The sequence below is a fragment of the Callorhinus ursinus genome, unplaced genomic scaffold (genome assembly GCF_003265705.2).
Source record: "Callorhinus ursinus isolate GAN/ISIS: 27379988/994484 unplaced genomic scaffold, GSC_fseal_2.0 scaffold25, whole genome shotgun sequence".
Taxonomy (NCBI): Eukaryota; Metazoa; Chordata; class Mammalia; order Carnivora; family Otariidae; genus Callorhinus; species Callorhinus ursinus.
This window is the reverse complement of record NW_027397087.1, coordinates 29517405-29540272: the sequence shown is the minus strand read 5'-3', so window position 1 is coordinate 29540272 and position 22868 is coordinate 29517405. Positions and strand designations below refer to the sequence as shown.

The 22868-nt window shown below is 40.6% G+C and overlaps 1 protein-coding gene across 3 annotated transcripts in view; it reads right to left on the bottom strand.

The window, feature by feature from the left end:
• TRIP4 (thyroid hormone receptor interactor 4) overlaps positions 1 to 22868 on the bottom strand; it is an 89441-nt gene that overhangs the window by 2462 nt on the left and 64111 nt on the right. For all 3 annotated transcript variants that reach the window (XM_073877173.1, XM_073877174.1, XM_025884121.1), the window contains 3 exons: positions 22002 to 22126; positions 19864 to 19955; positions 5872 to 5974 (listed from right to left, as the gene is read on the bottom strand). In XM_073877173.1, coding sequence (XP_073733274.1) covers positions 5872 to 5974; positions 19864 to 19955; positions 22002 to 22126 — 320 coding nt within the window. The remainder of the gene's footprint in view (positions 1 to 5871; positions 5975 to 19863; positions 19956 to 22001; positions 22127 to 22868) is intronic.

Genomic DNA, 22868 nt, shown 5'->3' with positions numbered 1-22868 from the left:
GTTAGGCATCTGCCTTCAGCTCAGGTCATGATCCCGGGGTCCTGGGATGGAGCCCCGCATCGGGCTCCTTGGTCCATGGGAAGCCTGCTCCTCTCTCTCCCACTCCCCCTGCTTGTGTTCCCTCTCTTGCTGTGTCTCTCTCTGCCAGATAAATAAATAAAATCTTAAAAAAAAAAAAAGTCTTTTAACTACATGTATTTCAGATTCCTCATCTAAAAAAGAGACATTATCTTCTCGACACTCTCAAAGCTTTACTGTATAAGAACATTCCAAGTATAATCTTCAGAAAACTCCAGTCTGATTATGAAAGTCCTCAAGTGAGACCAGCTCAGGAAAGATCAACCCATAGGAGCAAAGCACTCAATGGGTAGGCAAACTAATCCCTGGTTTCGGAGGTGATGTCATAAAATGGAAAACTAAAAGGAGGAAAGAGATATAGATAGAGGAAGAAGGGACTTCCAGAGCATTCCCAGGGATGCAGAAATTCTTTCATTCCCCTAGACTGCCTAAGAAAACCAGCAATCTGTGCCAGCAATCTGTGAACTCCTTATAAGTAAGGACTTCTCTGCATGCATCCCTAACATCTACCACAATGACTGCCAATAGTGGCAATTCTTGGGCCAGCTACAGACCATGAAGGCAAGGGACTGGGGCTTCCCGCATGAAGAAGCAGTCATCACAGTTGCCCTCAGACTGCAGAAACTCTGAATTCCGAGTTCTAGTTCAGCCTCATCTTTCAAGAGTTGGGATCTGGACAGTTAACTACAGTAACATACAGTATACTCTCTTAAACACAGACTGGTGATGCTTAGTTTTGGTATTTCCCCAATATTTTTACATTTAGTACCTACAGCATTTCAGTGTTAACACATCCTCAGTCATGGTACCTAAAAGAAAATCAAATGCATGTGCAGCAGACGGACAAGATGTTAAAAGCGGAAAAAGTATTTGTCATCCATCGATATAACTCTCATAGGAATTTTCACATGCTTTGTGTAACATATAAGGCAGTATTTGCATGAGTTTATAGAGCATGTAGTTAATTTAAAGTAAAAAGATGTCCTTTATCTCTTTGAGCATTTAACCTAGATATTCTATTATACTTTTTTGCATTTCCTAATTTGAGCAGACACACAGCCAAGTGATCATATTGCATATTGCTTTTTTGAATTATTTCAATTTCAAGAAACATAATTATCCCTAGGTCAAGCAAGCTCAAGTTTATGTGTCCAAAAGCATAAACCAAAATATATGCCTTTATTTCCAGGTATGGAATGAATAAGGAATGGGAATAAAAGGTACAGCATAGAAAAATACAGTTAGTGATATTGTAATCGTATTGTATGGTGACAGGTGGTAGCTACGCTTACGGTGGGCACAGCATAACGTATAGGGATGTTGAATCACCATGTTGACACACATGAAACTAATGTAACGGTGTGTCAACTATACTCAAAAAATTTAAAAACATATATTTAAAACCTTAATTTAAAGCATATAGATATATACATATATATACACATGGTACAACAGGTAAATTTCTAAAAGCTTATTTGCAAGTCAGAGTTTGGAACTTGGAATATATCTCATAGAACTAATCTATAGAAGATTCCTAAGCCATCCCACAAAAGAAAAACAAGAATAAAAACATTTAAGTCATAGGGCTGTAATTGAAGGAGAGTATATTATTAATACTATGGACCTTAACCACTTAGTATAATGATGTACCTAGAAGAAAATGTGAAGCATTTCAAATTAAGAGCCAAGTATGTATTTTCCCCTGTGGCAGTGGGAGTAAAGACTTTTTCCAGCTGTAAGCTACTGAAGGTGGCTCCTTCAGCCTATGGGAAGAAAGTTCTGGCAGAGTGTAAGATTTTTACTTTTTATTTTCAATTTTTTACTTAAATTCAATTTAGTTAACATATATTGTTTTTTTTTTGTTTTTTTTTAAGATTTTATTTATTTGTTTGACAGAGAGACAGAAGAGCACAAGCAGAGGGAATGGCAGGGGGAGAGGGAGAAGCAGGCTCTGCACTGAGCAGGGAGCCTGATGTGGGACTCGATCCCAGGACCCTGGGATCATGACCTGAGCTGAAGGCAGACGCTTATCCATCTGAGCCACCCAGGTGCCCCAAGTTAACATATATTGTATTACTAGTTTCAGGGGTAGAATTTAGTGATTCATCAGCTGCATATAATACCCAAGTGTAAGATTTTTAGAGATGGTAAAGAGGAATGAAGGATGAAGGAATAAAGCGCTATAGGGAATAGAAACTTCACAGCAAACTAAATCCTCAGGTAAAACAGAAAAATTTTTTTTTTCTGGGGAGCCTGGCTGGTTCAGTCTGTAGAGCATGTGACTCTTGATTTCAGGGTCATGAGTTCACAAAGGCCCCATGTTGGGCATGGAGCCTACTTAAAAAAAAAAAAAAATTCCTGAGATACACAGGGTCAACCCATTCTTTAAATTTCGCTATTATTTTTGACCAATGTTTCACTTTGTCTGGCCTACCATGGAAGAAGTTACAGTCTCACAATTTCTCTCTAGTCCTGCTGTCCCTGAAAGAAGCATACAGCCCATTTTGGCTTTTTAAACCTTTCAAGAACAGAAACAGTGGGGAAAAGACAGGAGTTTACTAAAGTTCTCTCCTAAGAGCATCACTCCCCCAACCCCTCATTAAACCTTATTGAGAAAAACAGGCCAATATATGTACTGAAGGTAGATCTCTGGGTAGAGAAAGTACTGGAGTAAAACATTTCAGAGAAATATCCAAACTCTGTTTACACAGAACATTTTCTCACAGGAGCTTAAGCAGCAGATAAGAACCAAGATAGGGGAGGAAGCTAAGAAAAGGTTACAGGGACTCAAGATCAAGTAGCACTAGATATGGGAGAGAAGACCTAAAATCTTTGCCTCCTACCACCAGTGCTGCTATGGGTGCCTAGAGTAAGGTGAGAATGGAAGAGAGAAGGATAGAATGCCACAACCAAAAAAGAGAAGAAAAGAGAGATTTAAATCCTAAACAGTGGAGGGGCACCTGGGTGACTCAGTGGGTTAAGTGTCCGACTCTTGGTTTTGGCCAGGTCATGAGATCAAGCCCTGCATTGGTCTCCATGCTCAGCGAGAAGTCTGCTTGATACTCTCTCAATCTCTCTCTGCCCCACTCCCAGCTTGCTCTCTCTTTAATAAAATAAATAAAATCTTAAAAAAAAAAAAATCCTAGGGACACCCGGGTGGCTCAATTGGTTAAACATCTGCCTTCAGCTCAGGTCATGATCTTGGGTGTCCTGGGATCAAGCCCCACATCGGGCTCCTTGCTCAGCAGGGAGCCTGCTTCTCCCTCTACCTCCTCCTCCTGCTTGTGCTCTCTCCCTCCCTCTCTCACAAATAAATAAAATCTTAAAAAATAATAATAAAAATAAATAAATAAAAATCCTAAATAGTGGAGGGGGCGCCTGGCTGACTCAGTCAGTGGACCAAGCAATTTTTGATCTTGGGGTTATGAGTTTGAGCCCCACATAAGGTGCAGACATTACTTAAAAAGAAAATCTTTAAAAAATAACAAACAAATCCTAAATAGTAGAGAGGGAAAAAAAATTTCCAGGGCCACTTAGCTACCAGCTGTAAATAAAATATATAAGTCAAAGGCAAAATGTTCAGATTTTCTGATATGTAGGAATCTCAGGAACATATGTCTCATAAATCATGAGGGTTGCCTGAATTTTGTGATGAATATACATTAATCTAAATCCACACTCCAAGCATTTTGTAATCAAAAGCAGTATTACTCAAAGTATAGTTAGCTGAGCAACAGAATCAGTATCACTTGGGAGAGGGCCCAGAAACCGGTGTTTTAACAGCTCTCTAGGTGATTTTTATTTACAGTACAGTTTGAAAAGTACTTCTCTAGGGGCTCCTGGGTGGCTCAGTTGGTTAAGCATCTAAGTTCTGCTCAGATCATGGTCTTAGGGTCCTGGGACCCAAACCAGAGTTGTCGGTGAACGGAGAGCACGCTTGTCCCTCTGCCCTTCCCCCCCACTCGTGTGTGCTCTCTCTCTCAAATAAAGTCTTTAAAAAAAAAAAAGAGGGGCGCCTGGGTGGCTCAGTCGGTAAGCGTCTGCCTTCGGCTCAGGTCGTGATTCCAGGGTCCTGGGATCGAACCCCGCATCAGGGTCCCTGCTCAGTGGAAAGCCTGCTTCTCCCTCTCCCGCCCCCTCTGCTTGTGTTTCCTCTCTCACTGTGTCTCTGTCAAATAAATAAATAAAATCTTTAAAAAAAATAGAAAGAAAGAAAAGTACTTCTCTATAGAACAGGTTTATCAAATGGCTAGTTGGTCCCTAAGGTACAGGGTGAGGTAGAGTTGTGCAAAGCTGAAGACAACGCTTGCCCCCAAATCATCCAGTTCACACAATGGTAAAGCAGTGCCACAGAAGCACAAAACAGTAACTGACATGAGCAAATGGGAGGGTTGTTGGGTTGTTTTTAAAAATAAGCTAGGCAGAAAGGACACCACTATGTGTTTCCCGAGATTTCTTTGAAACAGAAGAGGCTGTGGTAGGACTACAAAGAAGAAGAGAAGGTGGGAGTTGAAGAAGAGCTGGAAGTTGAAAAAAATAAAGTCAACAAAAAGTGATTAAGAAGTGAATATGCAGAGGGTCTATAATCACAAATACATAAAGCGAAAGTTACAGAAAAATGAATCAAGAGGTTTCAAAAAGAGAATGAAAAGCAAGAGGGCTAGGGCAAAGCTCTAGGAACCAGTACTCACAGGAAAAGTGGGAAGTGGAGCCTCCAAAACACTAAAAAATAGACACAGACTTAAGTCTTATTTTTGGATTGAATACTGAGGAACAATGAATAAATGTCATTGCCATTGGCGTTGGCTTACTACTTCCTTTAATGAGCAGTGCAGTGGAGCAAAGCATACTCTGTTGGCTGACAAATAAGGATTTTAAATGTAATGGGGTCTGCGGGCACCTGGGTAGCTCAGGTGGTTAAGCATCTGACTCTTGGTTTCGACTCAGGTCATCATCTCAGGATCATGAGATGGAGCCCCGTGTCCTGCGGCCCGGTGCTCAGCGGGGAGTCTGCTTGGGATTCTTTCTCTCTCCCTGTGCCCCTCCCCCTGCTCGTGCATGCTAACTCTCTCTCTCTCTCTCAATGAATAAATAAATCTTTAAATGTAATGGGGTCTTAAATGGAAGTTTAGAGTGATTCACTAGCATGCCAATAATTGTGGATCAACGTACACTTTGGAAAGGCTATGCTATACTTAACATCAAAGTTATCAATAAATATAATTATATTAATCCTCTAAAGCTTGAGATGCCATAGAACAGGGTAAGAGGAGATTTTAAAGTTTTATTTTTTTTTTAAATTTTTTTTTTAAAGATTTTGTTTATTTATTTGACAGAGAGGGAGAGATAGTGAGAGCAGGAACACAAGCAGGGGGAGTGGGAGAGGGAGAAGCAGGCTTCCTGCCGAGCAGGGAGCCCGATGCAGGGCTCGATCCCAGGACCCTGGGATCATGACCTGAGCTGCCAGCCGCTTAACGACTGAGCCACCCAGGCTCCCCGATTTTAAAGTTTTTTTTTTTTTTTAAGATTTTTATTTATTTATTGAGAGAGAGAGAGAATGGTAGAGACAGAGCATGAGATGGAGGAAGGTCAGAGGGAGAAGCAGACTCCCTGCTGAGCAGGGAGCCTGACGTGGGACTCGATCCCAGGACCCCAGGATCATGACCTGAGCCGAAGGCAGTCGCTTAACCAACTGAGCCACCCAGGCACCCACCGATTTTAAAGTTTTAAACAAGTGATACACAAGACAGAAAGAAAGAAAAGAAAATTAGACCATCAAAGCTTGTGACTTACAGATTTTTGGATTTCCTTTAATAGGAAACTTCACAATCATTTCCTGGGGATTTGTGCAGATGAAAACAAATGGAGAATCAGATTCTTGACTCATGTCTGGATACTGCGAAATATAAAAATAACAAGTTCAGACTAGTTGGGACAGATTTTTGAATTTCAGGGAGATCAAAGGATGTCCCAGATTTCACCTCAATATTCTGATGATAGCACTCTCCATTTCAGTCAGGTAAAGAGGATTATGCTCAACAAGCAAAAACAAACCTTCCCTTTCCCCAGGCCTTAGCACCGTAGTCTTATGAACTCTATTGCCTGCCATTTCTGACTTCCTATAATGGGAACAACTTCTTTAAAAAAGGATACCTGATATTTTCCCAGAAGAATCAGGACAGACTGTTCTTTTAACATAAATGACTGAGAGTTGGGAGATTCAGAGGTCTCCTTCGGGAACATTGGGCACCCCAGGTTAACGTGAGTGAAACACTGGAAGGTTTAAGAAAAATAGAACATTTGTGGAAATTCTGCCAGAAATAGTCAACAGAGCCCTTCTTTCACTAAAAGGAAGGAAGATGATTCATTCTGAAAGGTATGAACATGCAAAAGCTGTTTTGCTGGATGCATTCCAGACTTACTTAGGGTGAAAAGGTAACTGGCAGAGCAATTCTGAAAATTATTTAGAACCTTCCTTTGGATCTCTCATCACAAATCTGTGTGAATACTTAGGACTTGTATTCCTTCTGCAAAGACAGACACAGAACCTAGAGTAAGACTAGGCTGGCCACATAATCACAATTTAAGGCACAATGGAGGGTTGGGAGAAAGTGCTCTCTAGCAATGCCCAACTGATTTGCTGTTTCATTATTTCCTATCTTTTATGTTTTGCATTTAGCATGTTTGACAAATATGACTCACAGGCTACGGTATTACCAAAGGAGCCTTTCTCCTAGTAACTACCATCACAGGTATAAACTTATTTTCCATTCTTATTCACCTGCTAAGATATGTCCTCTAAAGACCTAAGGCTTGAAAGTAGAAATGGAGGTTTCAGTAAAATAAGAAAATTAAAATTTCTTTGTAACTAGTGGAAACATAAATAGTTGAAACTTCTTTACTGACCACTTGACCACTGTGTCCTAGGTGGTAAGTAATGCTGTGGAGAAAACAGAAGGGATTTTTAGCAACTTTCGGTCCTGCCCACATACCATGGCTTTGTGTGTGAGATAGGTGTGGCAGGCTTTCTGTGTGGGACAGGTGTGGCATGTACTTTGATAAAACATAGCTTAATATCAAGTATCAGACACAATTATATTCAGAGGCAGGGTCAAAATGTCCACAGTAGAGAAAAAAAGACTAAAGATGAGAAGGAAAATGCTCTTCTTTCCTTATTCCCTGGATCTTTAGAACTCAAAGAAAAGTAGGTTCCAGCTGTTAGGGTTGAGGTGCTTTGGCACAAATAAAACCAGAGGCTGCCATTGAGATCTTTCAACCAAATTCTACAGAGGCCACAACAGCAACAGTCACAATCCACACCTCTTCAGTTTTTCTACTCTCTCCCCTCTGTGTCTTAGAATGTTGAGGCAGAGGACAGTGCTGCCAGGACCTCACAGCTCCGCTTTTCCAAAACTGCAAGCCATTTCAGTCATTCTCTCCTCTTTTTTTCTGCCTCAATAAATGTTCCCTCTCTACTGAATCAATCCCATTAAACATACTTTCTGTAATGTCTGCCATAAAACAAAATCTCTCCAAATCCCACATTCTCCTCAAGCAACTGCCCCATTTCTGATTCTCTTTACAACAAAATTCACTAAAAGATTATGTATGCTCCCTGCTTCAAATTCCTCTATTTTTTTCTTAAATTCATTATAAATAGGCTTTCACTCCCATCACTCCACCAAAACTATTCTTGGTGAACTAAAGGTCATTGTTCACTTTCATGTTGCTAAATCAAATGGTCAATGCTCAGTTCTCAACTTAATTGACCTATTTGTAGAACCTGATAGAATTCTTCTCTCCCTCCGTCTTGAACACATTCCTCACTTGGCTTCCAGGATATCATTCTCTTCTTGGTTTTGCTATTTACCGACTGTTCATCACCCCATCCTTAAAATGTTGGGAGTGCTTCAGGGGTCAGGCCTCAGACCTCTTCTCTCTCTACATTTACAACTTTAGTGATTTTCTTCAGTCTCAGAGTTAAAAAATAAGGTCCTGGGACCCCTGGGTGGCTCAGTCGGTTAAGCGTCTGCCTTTGGCTCAGGTCATGATCCCAAGGTCCTGGAATCGAGTCCCACATTGGGCTCCCTGCTCAGCAAGGAGCCTGCTTCTCCCTCTGCCTGCCACTCCCTCTGCTTGTGCTTTCTCTCTCTCTCCCTAATAAATAAATAAAATCTTAAGAAAAAAAAGGTCCTGAATTTTTAACTATGAGAGGTGATGGCTGTTATCTAAATTTATTGAGATAATAATTTTGCAACATATACATATATCAAATCATTCTGTTGTACATCTTGAACTAATACAACGTTACATACCAATTATATCTCAATAAAACTGGGGAAAAAATGAGGTCCTGGAAATGCAAATCTAAACCACAATGAGGCACTAGTTCATGCTTATGGGATGACTATAATAAAACCAAACCAAACCAAACCAAAAAACATGGAAAATAACAAGTGTTGGTAAGGATGTGAAGAAATTAAAACCCTCATGCATTGCTGGTGTGGATGTAAAATGGTACAGCTGCTGTGGAAAACAGTTTGGTTTTTGTAATTTCAAAGAGTTACAAAATTACCATAATGTCCAGCAATTCCACTCACGGGTATATCCCTGAAAGAAACTGAAAGCAGGAACTCAAATATTTGTTTACCAATGTTCATAGCACCCAATAGTTTCCCCAATCCAAATGTTCATCAATAGACAGATGAACAAAATACGGTACATACATAAAGTGGAATATTAAAAATATTCCAGAAATTCTGATACATGCTACAACATGGATGAATCTTGAAAAATTATTTAGTGAAATAAACCATACACAAAAGGACAGATATTACATGATGAGTACCTATATGAGGTACTTAGGATAAGCAAATTCAGAGAGACAAAAAATAGAGGTTACCAGGGGCTGGCGGGGAGGAGGAAGAAGGAGTTATTATTAAATGGGTACAGAATTTCTGTTTGAAATGATGAAAAAGTTCTGGAGATGGATAATGGCAATGGTTGCACAACATTGTTAATGTACTTAATGCCACTGAATTGTACACTTAAAAATAGTTAAAATGGTAAGTTTTATGTTACATATATTTTATCACAATACAAATAAAATTTAAAAAAATAGAGATCCTGAATTCATTTCCAAACCTGCTCCTCTCTTATCCATTCCCCCCCCTTTAAAATGAATAATGAATGAATGGATAGCCAGGCTACTAGCTATTCCATCCTTCCAGTTGTTCAGACCAAAACCCCCACAACCAACCCACTAAGAAATCCTGTTAACTCCACCTTCAAAGGATATCCAATATCTCACCACTTCCTCAGACCTCCACAGCTACTTCCCTGGTCCAAGCCATCATGTTTCCCTGGATTACCACAATAATCTCCTAATTGTTCTCTGTTTCTGCCCTTAACCTCTCTCTTTTCTATTTTTAACAGGGCAGCCAGAACTATTTTAAAAATATATATCAGATCATGTCACTCCTCTACTTAAAACTCTCTAGTGGCTTTTCATCTCAGTCAGAATAAAAGCCTAAGTCCTCAGCGTGACCTTCAGGTTCCCGGACAGTCTGGCCCCCTATTTCCTCTCTGACACCTTTTCCTACTACTTTCACCCCCACTTTCACTCCATTCCAGCCACATTGGCTTCCAGGTTGTTCCTGCCCTTGGGTCTTTGCACTCACCTATTCTCTCTTCCTGGAATGCTCCCACCCCTGCCACCACCCAGATATCCACATGGCTTCTCTCTTTCTTCAGAACTTTGTTTAAATGTTTAAACGTCAACTTTGCATTAAGTCTTCCCTATTCTATTTAAAATCAGAGCACGAATCCCTCACAAAATTTGTACTTTCAACTCCTCTCTCCTTTTTTTTCCTACAGTACTTACCGTCATCTAATACAATATAATTTACTTATTTAAATTTTTAAAATATTTTATTTTTAAGTAATCTCTACACCCAACGTAGGGCTCAAACTCATAATCTGGAGATCAAGAGTCGCACGCTCAGGGCACCTGGGTGGCTCAGTTGTTTAAGCATCCAACTCTTGGTTTTGGCTCAGGTCATGCATGATCTCAGGGTGGTAAGATGGAGCCCCACACCCAGCACAGAGTCTGCTTGAGATTCTTTCCCCTCCCTCTCCCTCTGCTCCTCCCCCTGCTTATGTGCACGCTCTCTGTCTCAAATAAATAAATAAAATCTTAAAAAAAAAAAAAAAGAGTTGCACGTTCTACCAACTGAGTCAGCCAGGCGCCCTTAAATTTTTAAATTTGGCCTCCCTTTACGAGGATGAAAGCTCCATGAAGGCAAGGATTTTTGTCTGTTTTGTTTACTCCTCAGCACCTTGAGTCACAGCAGGCAATCAATAAATATTTGTTGAATAAAAGAATAATGAATTTATCAACTTGTACATTAAGGTTATCTTTTTTGTAAATGCCACTGCATATGTCATATTTGTTAATTGTTGATTAAAGACAATAGTATTTTTTTTAAGATTTTATTTATTTGAGATAGAGCGAGAGTGAGAGAGAGCACAAGCAGGGGGAACAGCAGGCAGAGGGAGAAGCAGACTCCCCGCAGAGCAGAGAGCCCGACGTGGGGCTCGATCCCAGGACTCTGAGATCATGACCTGAGCTAAAGGCAGATGCTCAACCGACTGAGCCACCCAGGTGCCCCGCATTAAGGTTATCTTAACTGTGCTAAATATGCACATGCTGGGAACTTAGGACTATAGTTAGAACTATAGTCTTAGGACTATAACTCTGGGTAAGAGCAGGTACTACCCTGTAATCTGTTATCCCTCAAGCTAAATTAGAACTTTTGTGTCTTGGCAAGTGGACCAAGTTTAATATTAACTACACTGACATATATTAACAGAGTAAGCAAGTGTCAAATAATGGGGGAAATGATAGATAAATGAAATTATACAACAAGAGGTTCCTGGGAACCATTCGTGCGTGCCTCACAATAAACATTAAAATCAACTTTTAATCTAAATCCAAGTTTTATGTGAATATCCCTTTTTCCAAGCTTTTATACTGAATTTCAGGAGGCTTACAAGAAACAGAGCTGAAGAACAAAGCAGTCTGCAAAGAATAAAGCAAAGTAAGGCCCATGCACTGGGAAAAGGGGTAGAATGCATTAAAGCAAAGTCAGTTTGGCAGAGCTTCAGCACCTCCAGAAAAAGCATACTCTGCAACTGGGGCCTGGGCACTATAGACCACATTAAACACTAACAAGTCAGTGACTTACAAGAAAGGGATTTTTGGTCTGAGAGTCAGAAGACTAAAATGTAGCTGATGGAGAGAAAACTAAATTAGGGGCCCTTGGCTGGCTCAGTAGGTAGAGCATGCAACTCTTGATGTCGGGGTTGGGTTCAAGCCCCACGATGGGTGTAGAGCTTACATTAAAAAAAAAAAAAAAGAAAAGAAAAGTAAATTAAGAGAAAGGAGGTTCATATTTGTTAATAATGTGAATAAACTTTGGATATCATATCCAATTTAGAGAGGATCCTAGAGGAAGGGTCACTGAGATAGCACAACAGACAGATGAGGGAATGTGAATTGTAAGATAGCAACTCAAGCAACCATTCAAATTCAATAACAGATTCCTCAGGAAGTTGCTGCTGTTCTTGCCTAGGTAAACATGACTCCTATCACCTGGTTTCCAGCCTTGAGGGGTGGGAGGGAGGGTTGGGCCTACTCTTCTTTCATGGCTCATAAGTTTCATAGCTGTCTAACATAACAGGTAATTAACTACTAAATTGCCATTTTCTTCTCTTCTCCAGAGGAAAATTGTTCACCAGTCATCTAGAAAACATTTCTTTTGCCATTTTCAAGAGGGGGAAAAAAAAAGTTTAGTAGTTTTTTGGCAATCACAACTAATTCAGAGCCAAGTGGCCATTCTCACCAACTCTGTAAGCCTCCATTCATTTAGTCCTTGTCCTGAAATGATCAGTAACTCTTAAACAATGTCACTCTTCCCAACAAATCCCCAGATCACCTATAAGTCTTATATCTCTCTCCAGAGGACTAAAAATTAAAGCAGGGGAGCCTAGGTGGCTCAGTCATTTAAGCGTATGACTTCAGCTCAGGTCATGATCCCAGGGTGCTGGGACCAAGTCCCGCGTTCGGCTCCCTGCTCAGCGGGAAGCCTGCTCCTCCCTCTCCTACTCCCCCTGCTTGTGTTCCCTCTCTCCCTGTGTCCCTCTCTGTCAAATAAATAAATAAAATCTTTAAAATAAAATAAAAACTAAAGCAAACTGTCAAGAAGGAACTCACTGACAAAGCACATATATTTGCTATAGGTTTTTTCGTTTGAACTTTGGGGAACTAGATAGGACATGAAATCAGGCTCTGAAATCTAGTTAGCTGAAAACCAACTCCAAGAAGATTGAGGTGATAATACCCAGAAAGAGAGAAGGAAATGAGTCTGATAAAAAGGCTACAAGCACAACAGATCCAAAGAAACATATCCTGAAAGCAACTGTGTTCTCTAATAGTTGTTTACATTTTCCTTCAAAGCAATTCAAGGTGTTCACAGGACACACAACTAGTACCTCAGGCCACACTCTACTGGAGGATAAAAGTTTTCTCACATCAATAACATATTGATCATGAGGCTTTGACAAGATGACTACCATATATTTGACTGGAGTTGGATAAAGATCAGGCCAGCTGGTCCAATGTGGGACAGCTGAACTCCCACATACTAGTACCCAATTCAAATCGTGTGTTCAGGATCAAAGATGGGGGAGGGGGGTTTACAGCTCAATGCTATAGAGTTCATATTTGCTCCAGGTGAAAAGAAAAAGTGACGAGTGATGCAGCTTAAGGGCCTTAGAGCCATTTGTGGAAAATGATCTAGTTGAAGCTACATAGCATTGGTTTCCTGGTCCCATCCTACTCACGGTTAAGTTTCCACTGTGGCTTTCTGTGCCCTTTGGAATCCTAAGCTAGAATGTCCATACACAAGAGAACCTAAGCATGTATATTTTCTCTAAAATTAACCTCATAGCTTTTCTGCCCTTACTTTTAAAGACCTAAATGGGAATCACCCATACATGATAGTTATTTTTGGTCTTAAATTTCATATAGCAGGCTTTCACTCCAACTTAAACTAGTGAGAACTAAAAGAAAATTGCTCTTAATTAAAAGATACTACATTGTAAGGTCCTTAACCATTGATGTTGGGACGAGTAACTCAGAATACTAAACCTCCTCTTGACTTAAGGGATCTGACAATTTTAGAATTTATCTCCCAATGGCTGGCTGACTCAACTGAGAACAACTATTCTGAGGCAGAGCTCAGACCATCCTTTGACATCAGTTAACCTACGAAGGTTGATCATTGTTAGGCAATCCGGTGCTATAACCATTAACAATACTCCTTCATAAAATGACATTTGTCTTTCAGAACAAAACAGATTAAAACATTTTAAACTATCCAAATAAAAAATCATAACACTGTATGTGGAATAAATTTTTTCTTAAGATTTTATTTTAAGTAATCTCTACACCCAATGTGGGGCTCAAACTCACAACCCTGAGATCAAGAGTTGCATGCCCTACCAACTAAGCCAGTCAGGCACCCCTAGAATTTGTTTTTTTAAATATTAAAAAAAAATTGATTTTTGTATGGTGATTACATACTACAGAACATCTTTCTTTTTCTTTTTTAAAGATTTTATTTATTTATTTGAGAGAGAGAATGAGATAGAGAGAGCATGAGAGGGGGGAGGGTCCAAGGGAGAAGCAGACTCACTGCTGAGCAGGGAGCCCGATGCGGAACTCGATCCCGGGACTCCAGGATCATGACCTGAGCCGAAAGCAGTCGCTCAACCAACTGAGCCACCCAGGCGCCCAGAACATCTTTCTTTTACTGCTACAGTATAGGTTTTCCTTACCACAGGTCACTTATTTATCTTAAAAGAAAATTCTCGGGCGCCTGGGTGGCTCAGTTGGTTAAGCGACTGCCTTCGGCTCAGGTCATGATCCTGGAGTCCCGGGATCGAGTCCCACATCAGGCTTCCTGCTCAGCGGGGAGTCTGCTTCTCCCTCTGACCCTCTTCCCTCTCGTGCTTTCTATCTCTCGTTCTCTCTCTCTCTCAAATAAATAAATAAAATCTTTGAAAAAAAAAAGAAAATTCTCTTATTTCCTTCCTTTAAATTCCTCAGAGACACTCCACATTTCAAGATAGTTATCTTGCTTTTTATTTTGTATTTGTTTACATTCATATTTTATTTATGTAGTAGTCTTTCAAACATTCTGAGGGCAGAACCAATGGGATTCACCTTTCTGTTTCTTTTAGTGTCTAAATCAATGTCTGATTTATGGTAGGCACTCAAGTATTTATAATAATACTTAAGAAAATCTTAAGAATTAAATGTTCATTTTCAGGGGCACCTTGGTGGCTCAGTCAGCTAAGTATCTGCCTTCAGCTCAGGTCATGATCTCAGGGTCCTGGGATCAAGCTCCATGTCAGGTTCCCTGCTCAGCAGGGAATCTGCTTCTCCCCCTCTCTCTGCCCCTCTCCCTCTGCCCCTCACCCACCACTTGTGCTCTCTTTTCTCTCTCTCTCTCAAATAAATTATCTTTAAAAAAAAAGAATTATATGTTCATTCTCAGAGGAAAAGCTAAACATTAAAGAACTTACATAAATGCATAGACAAGTGTTAGTATTTCCCTCCTCTGTTCAGGATAAGTACAAGAGAAAGTATAATGCTTTCTGGATTATTAAAAAACATACATGGTTTCCCTCAACTCAGCATGTGGGCACTTGACACTCAGGTTATAAAACAACTGTAAAGACAGTCTGTTCTGACCTAAAAGTTCTAGTAAATATTCTAGTCTTCATGAGAATTCTGAAAATACATTCCCTGTTTCACTCAAGTGAGCTGTGATTTTAAAGAACTGCCTAGGGTTAGGCTAGTTGTGACAGACACACAGTTCCCTTCTTTGTTAGATCTCTGACACAGCCCTCATGATCCCTTAGGAATACACATTTTTAGGTTTATAAATATGCAGGTTTTCTCAGTACAATAGAGAAGACATTTTCACATATATTTTTTTAAGGTTTTATTTATTTGTCAGAGAGAGAGAGCATAAGCAGTGGGAATGGCAGGTAGAGGGAGAAGCAGGCTCCCCGCTGAGCAGGGAGCCCGACGTGGGACTCGATCCCAGGACCCTAGGATCATGACCTGAGCTGAAGGCAGACGTTTAACCAAATGAGCCACCCAGGCGTCCCCATTTTCACATATTTTATTTTATTTTATTTTATTTTTTTAAAGATTTTATTTATTTATTTGAGAGACAGAATGAGATAGAGAGATCATGAGGGTCAGAGGGAGAAGCAGACTCCCCGCTGAGCAGGGAGCCCGATGTGGGACTCGATCCCGGGACTCCAGGATCATGATCTGAGCTGAAGGCAGTTGCTTAACCAACTGAGCCACCCAGGTGCCCCCATTTTCACATATTTTAAAAGAAAATTTGCAAGGGTGCCTGGATGGCTTAGTCGGTAGATAATACACTTTTTTTTTTTAAAGATTTTATTTATTTATTTTACAGGGAGAGACACAGCGAGAGAGGGAACACAAGCAGGGGAGTGGGAGAGGGAGAAGCAGGCTCCCCACCGAGCAGGGAGCCCAACATGGGGCTCAATCCCAGGACCCTGGGATCATGACCCGAGCTGAAGGCAGATGCTTAATGACTGAGCCACCCAGGCACCCCGATAATACACTCTTGATCTCAGGGTTGTGAGTTCAGGCCCCATGTTGGGTATAGAGCTTACTTAAAAAAAAAGAAAGAAAGAAAAGGAAAATGTGGGGTATTTGGGGACCCTGCATTTTTCAAATGCCTGGTTTGAATACTGACTATTCCTTCATTCTCTAATTTCTCATCTCTCAGACCTACAGACAACACAATGGTGATAGAAACTAATGATTTCCACACAGGATTTTTACAAATCTTCCTGAAGATCTATATTGCTTGTATACCCCTTACAGGAAAAGGAACAAGTAATACTCTCTTACCCACTGAAGACTTCAATTCTCTTGCCCATGTCAATTACATAGGCACCAGCAGAACTGCTTGAGCAGAGTTCTCTAAAGATAGGGTCTTGGCTATTATAAAAGCCATAAGATCAAATGGACTGAAGGGTCAGTAAGCTGGCAGGAGAGGAATGGATTTAGTCAGAAGAAACAGAACAATCAATGACCTTGGAGATTTCAGACAAATCAGATTCTCTATTGAAGGCAGATATATAAATAGCACAAACACAACACAGACAAGTAGAAACAAAAGCCACCAACTCAACTTTCTGTTTGAAAACTTGTTAGGTCTAGAGAACTGTTCAAACCACAGCTGCTAATGGTTATGGATTTGGCAATCAAAATGTCTTTGTTAAAAAAAAAAAAGTTTTAACTGCTTTACTATTGAGGTTACAAACCACAGCCTTGATGCATTGTTGCAGTCAACATCCTCCCTGCTGTTTTTGAGAGCTTACATCTGCTGCTGGCAGATAAAATGCTGGCAAACAGCATGGGCTCCTTCCAGGGGAATATGGGAGAAGTTGTAACTAGATGGCTCTCATCTACCTTTCTCTCTTGAGTTGAACCCACAGCCTTTTCTGTATCATTCCTACCTTGTCTAGGTTGATTCCCTGCCATTATTCAGGAGGGCTGAGGGTCTAGTGGGATTTTTTTCTGGCACAAATTAGCCATGTCAGCCATACTACTCTTAGAAGATAAAAGGAAGAGGAGTTCTTAGCTCAGGGCAGAGCATTTTCAGCACATATTTTTAAAAATCAGTTATAGTGTACTTGATTTTAAACAACCCCTAATAAAACCTTTTCTGTTTTTTATTTTTTTAAGAGACCAAATGATCACACTACACCAAAAATAGTGAGGGCTTAGTATATTTTAACTTATCAAAGAAAGGCCAAGAATGTGAGGTCAGGAAGTAAGTTACTGAGTTTCTTTGGGGAAGGAAAAAGTTAGGAACAAGATGGAGAAGTAAAATGTGGTCCAAGTCACATAGGAGATTAGCTTCAGTTGAAAAAAAAATTACTAGATCTACACTGGTTTTCAAAGAAAATGTAATTCAGCTAGGTGATGAGAAATGAGTATGAAAATGCAGAAAGAAGACACAGGTCAAGAAACCGATTGCTGGATGATTCTCCTTCAATGAGATGACCTATGAGAATAAAAGAAAACCAAACATATGTAGACTAGCACTTTCTAAGCTGTGTATACAAGATACCAGTTCTGTAGTTAGTAAGTAGGTAATGTGCATGGGGTGGAGAGGGGATTTTATGGTCTAAAAGATTTTGCAACACTACACGTAATATCCACTAGATGTATCAGAGTCATAATGCACACTAGCATATTAAGGGCTCTGAAAAGGTCTGCAAGTAAACAAATACATTTATTTGATACAAATACATTTTCCAAATGTATGTGTCCATAGAGAATCACCTCCCCTGTTTTTATGTCTCCAGAGAACACTTATGCATGAAATAGTTTGGGAAATGCTAGTCTAGGGCTATTACTCCTAAACTTTCAACTCATTCTAACAGAAATGAGAATAAGGTTTGTAAAACAGGCTTGGTAATCACATTTCTTACATCAGAGAACCCTAGGTCAGAGACAGGGAGATTACCAAGGATGCTTGAGACATTTTCTAAAAGGCAGCCAAATACCAAAGCTACAACTTTTTAAAGATCCTTACCCAATAAATAATCCCCAGATAGGTCTAATATCAATTCTGAATACATTCCTGAGCTACCCCCAAACACAGAAAAGAAACATGGGGGAAAGCCCCAGAAAAGCTGATCATAGGGAAAATGGGTAAGGGATTCCTGTTTGGTGAAGCCTACTAGCTTCTGGTGTTTGGGGATATTCTAATGTCATACATTAGGGAAATTCATAGGGACAGTTGCCAGGACCTCCAGCTGGGAACATATGGGAGGATTCCTACATTTCTATGTGCTACCCTCAGCATCCTCAGGATAAAAGACAGAATCTAAGCTTGAAGAGGAGTATCACGCTGACCTGAAAGAGAGATATCTGTGAGAGACCAAAGAGATTTGTTTTATTAATTAGATTTCTAATTCCCATAAACTTTGCTATACTCCATAGGCTAGGATTACAGTTTCCTACCCTTCTCTACACAAACCTGTAGCAGAAAGACTGGCTGTCTAATGATTGAAATCATTTGACCTTGTATCAGATGGTGGTCTGCTTGATTGACAAATAAGAAAATAAAAGAAGGCCCCTCACCAAACCCCACCACCCACACTGCCAGATGCTCCTGAGTTCCCTTTTAGAATGCAAATATCCTATGAAGGAAATATATTGATAACATATTAAGTCATACTAAGCTATTAATGACTGTGAGCGTCTTTTAAAACTATAAAGCCTGGGGCACTGGGTGGTTCGGTTGGTTAAGTGTCTGCCTTCAGCTCAGGTCACCATCTCAGGGTCTTGGAATTGAGCCCTGCATTGGGCTCCCTGCTCAGCTCCCTGCTTCTCCCTCTCCTTCTGCCCCTCCACCCCTGCTCGTGCGCATGCTCTCTCTCTCTCTCTCAAATAAATAAAATCTTAAAAAAAAAAAACTATAAAGCTAATGCCAATGTATGGAATTTTTACTTCTAGACTAAAAAAAAAAAAAGGGAGAGAAAGAGAGCAAAGAAGATCCTGGAAAAATGGGTGAAAGACCCATAGAGGCATAGGTACAAGAGTGTGGAAAACAAACGGCCTCCACGTGTCTATGGTTTTGCCTAGGTTTGGATCAGGTAATAAGGGCAGAACAAAAGGCTAGGGATCAAATTCATGCCAAAAGGCATGCAACATACTCATATACATAAAGTTATCAGAGAAGAGCTGAGAAGGCAACCCACAAGAAAATGAAAGACAGAAAACTAAAGGGATACTAACTATTGGTTAAAATCTATGAGGAACGGGTAGAGAGAGTAAGATAGATAGGGACAGTTTTTATAAACAGTAATAATAGTATTGAAAGCCAAATAAATCTGGAAAACAATTTACTGAGAAAAATGAAACTGAAGAACATTTTCCTAGGCACAGTAGTTGCCTAAAGCCACTGTTCAAAGAATAGGAAAACCATACTGTTAGGTAAAACTCTTCGTGCTCCAAGGATAGACTTTCCCATTTTGGATTTCTGCTGGTCTCAGTGTAAACAAGGCTCTAAATTTCAGGAGTTCTCCAATTAAGCTAAAGTCCTTCAGCTCCCTCTGCTGTTCAAAAATGAACTCTAGCTATGTCAGTTCAATCTTCAGTGATCAAAATAAATAAAAATACATACCTACCTATGTGCATACGCATACACTCTCTCTCACACACATACCCCAAATATGGCACAGTCCAGGCAATCAGAATTCAAACATACTTGCCTATCATGAATTGTCTCGCCTGGACCAAATGTTCCAAAATAGTAACAAATCTTATTCCCACCACCTAACTGAAATAATTTAAGGGATAATGGAGGGTTTCTTTACCAAAAACAGCAACGTTTTATGAAAGGATGAGGACCTTGTACTCATTAGCCTGATTGGGGCAACAGCTTGTCATGCAGAAATGTATATGTATCACAAACCAAAACATCACTAGTTTTTCTATTTCTGCCCAGTGTTTCCCTATGAAAGATTATCCTCACATGTCTAAATTCAGTTGCTAACACCTTACTATCTCCAAGATATTCTGTGTTGAAGGATCTACAAGTCAACTATGGCAGCAAACCAAGCATGTGTCCAAGAGAATTACTCCTTACTCACCTGATCCTTAAACTGCTTCTGGGATAAGCAGTCAGTGAGGTCCACACAGCCCAGAAGACAACCTGATGGATAGTCATTGGGAAATTCCACATCTGAATCAAGAATAACAGAAGGATCATATAAATTTCCTTTTTTGTGACCCTGAAACTCATAAATCTGGGGCGCCTGGGTGGCTCAGTTGGTTAAGCAACTGCCTTCGGCTCAGGTCATGATCCTGGAGTCCCTGGATCGAATCCTGCATCAGGCTCCCTGCTCGGCAGGAAGTCTGCTTCTCCCTCTGACCCTCCCCCTCCCATGTGCTCTCTCTCTCTCTCTCTCTCTCTCATTCTCTCTGTCTCAAATAAAAAAAAAAAAAATCTTTAAAAAAACTCACGAATCTGGGCGCCTGGGTGGCTCAGTTGGTTGGGCGACTGCCTTCGGCTCGGGTCATGATCCTGGAGTTCCAGGATCGAGTCCCGCATCGGGCTCCCTGCTCAGCAGGGAGTCTGCTTCTCCCTCTAACCCTCTCTCTTCTCATGTGCGCTCTCTCTCTCTCTCATTCTCTCTCTCAAAAAAAAAAAAAAAACTTAAAAAAAAAATAAACTCACGAATCTGTTTCCAATTCTGAACAAATCACTTTCTCTATTATCTATTTGTAGACACAGAAAAACAATGTTTTTATTTAACACAACTGTTTGAATTTTAGCAAAAAATTTAGTGAGTGGCTGGCTTGGTCCACTATCCACATCCTAAGCTATAAAAAAAATTACCCTTACACCATCAAAGTTCAAGGACCCTACAACTTCAAACAAATCAATTCTACCTATACTCCACTGGATTAGCCTTGAATTTGGTGGTGATGGGTTCTGGAAACAAGCTACAGGTGTGAAGATTAAAACCAAAAAAATGTAGTAAAAAAATGTAAGAATGACAGAACATAGGGAGTTAGAAAAAAAAAAAGACAACACAAATTTAAAACAAGCCAGTCATATCAGTCAAAACAAAAATGTGCTTTTAAGGAAACATGCACTTTTGATTCCTAAAACTTTGGTTTCCCAAAAACTTTTATTTTTTTTTAAGATTTTATTTATTTATTTGAGAGAGAGAGAATGAGAGATAGAGAGCACGAGAGGGAAGAGGGTCAGAGGGAGAAGCAGACTCCCCGCCGAGCAGGGAGCCCGATGCGGGACTCGATCCTGGGACTCCAGGATCATGACCTGAGCCGAAGGCAGTCGCCCAACCAACTGAGCCACCCAGGCGCCCCCCAAAAACTTCTAAAGGTAGTACTGTAATTATCTTCTCATTCTACCTTCAAAATAACTGTATGAGTTAGATAAGAGGAAGAAAAACAAAACACCTCAGGGTCAGAAGTGGTTTTTTAGATCCAAACTTTATGTGCTTGGGAGGATTCCCAAAATACACTGCTTAAGTCAACCAACTCTGACCTGTCAAAATCCCACAGCAGATGTCTATTTGGGTCACTCCCCCCAAAAAATTCTTACTGTGGTTGTTCTTCCCAATCTAAAGATCCCAAAGTTTATAGTAGTCATGTTGCTCTCACAATTTAAGGAAGGAAGGAAGGAAGAAAGGAAGGAAGGAAGGAAGGAAGGGAGGGAGGGAGGGAGGAAGGAAGGAAGGAAGGAAGGAAGGAAGGAAGGAAGGAAGGAAGGAAGGAGGAAGGAAGGAAGGAAGGAGGAAGGAAGGAAGGAAGGAAGGAAGGAAGGAGGAAGGAAGGAAGGAAGAAGGAAGGAAGGAAGGAAATTTCCTCAGATGAAATTAAAACTGGCTCAAGTCGGATAAGCATCCGACTCTTTATCTCAGGTCTTGATCTCAGGGTTGTGAGTTCAAGCCCCACATTGGGCTCCATGCTGGGTGTGGGGCTTACTTAAAAAAAAAAAAAAGAAAGAAATTAAAACTAGTTGGTTGATTTCTGGTGTTGGGAACTGATATTTTTATTTTCATTTGTTGATGAATCAATGCTTTGAACAGCTGTCTATGATCTGCTACTAAACAAACACACAAAGATGAAAGTCCCTTTCATACCAGTCCCACCCCCTGGAAAAAAAAAAGTCCTAGGAAGAAGAAAATGAAAGAAGATGAACATCAACAATGAATTCTCTCCATTAAATAATATTGAAGGGAGAATGTATGGCTGTTACCTTTCCCACGAAGAACACGATATGTAGTCTGGAGTTCTGAGACTTCTTGAGGGGAGGGTCTTTTGGCTGTGGCTGCTATCCAAAGTCGTCCTCTGTGAGGAGTGTACCAGCTTCTGCCCTCCACCCTTGAAACAATTACAAATTTAGTAGGAAGGATCTAAATTCTTGTATCCCAGAGGATCTAATTTAATACAGCAAATCATCCAGTTAAACCAAGAGATCTACAGAAGATATCTCACAAAGAGGGGTATTTTGTGCGAAAAACATACAATACCCTTCAGTGGAGTATGAACTCTGTTCTCTAGCTTTTCCTAATATCAGAACAAAGACAATTCTGGCGCCTGGGTGGCTCAGACAGTTTAGCGTCTGCCTTCTGCCCAGGTCATGATCCCAGGGTTCTGGGATCAAGTCCCCCGCGGGCTCCTTGCTCAGTGGGGAGTCTGCTTCTCCCTCTGCCTCTGCTCCCCCTGTTTGTGTGCCCAAATCTTACATTTTTTTAAGAGATTTTATTTATTTATTTGAGAGTGAGCAAGCAAGAGAGAAGACAGAACACAAGTGGGGGGAGGGGCAGAGGGAGAGGGAGAAGCAGACTCCCGGACGATGTGTGGGGGCAGGGGGAGCGGGGGGCGTGAGCCTCAACCCTGGGACTCCAGGATCATGACCTAAGCCGAAGGCAGATGCTTAACCTACTGACCCACCCAGGTGCCCCCAAATCTTACATTTTTTTCTTTTTTCTTTTTTTTTTTAAGATGTTATTTTATTTATTTGAGACAGAGAGAGAGAGAGAGCACAGGAGAGGGTAGAGAGGGAGAAGCAGACTCCCTGCCGAGCAGGTAGCCGGATGCAGGACTCGATCCCAGGACTCTG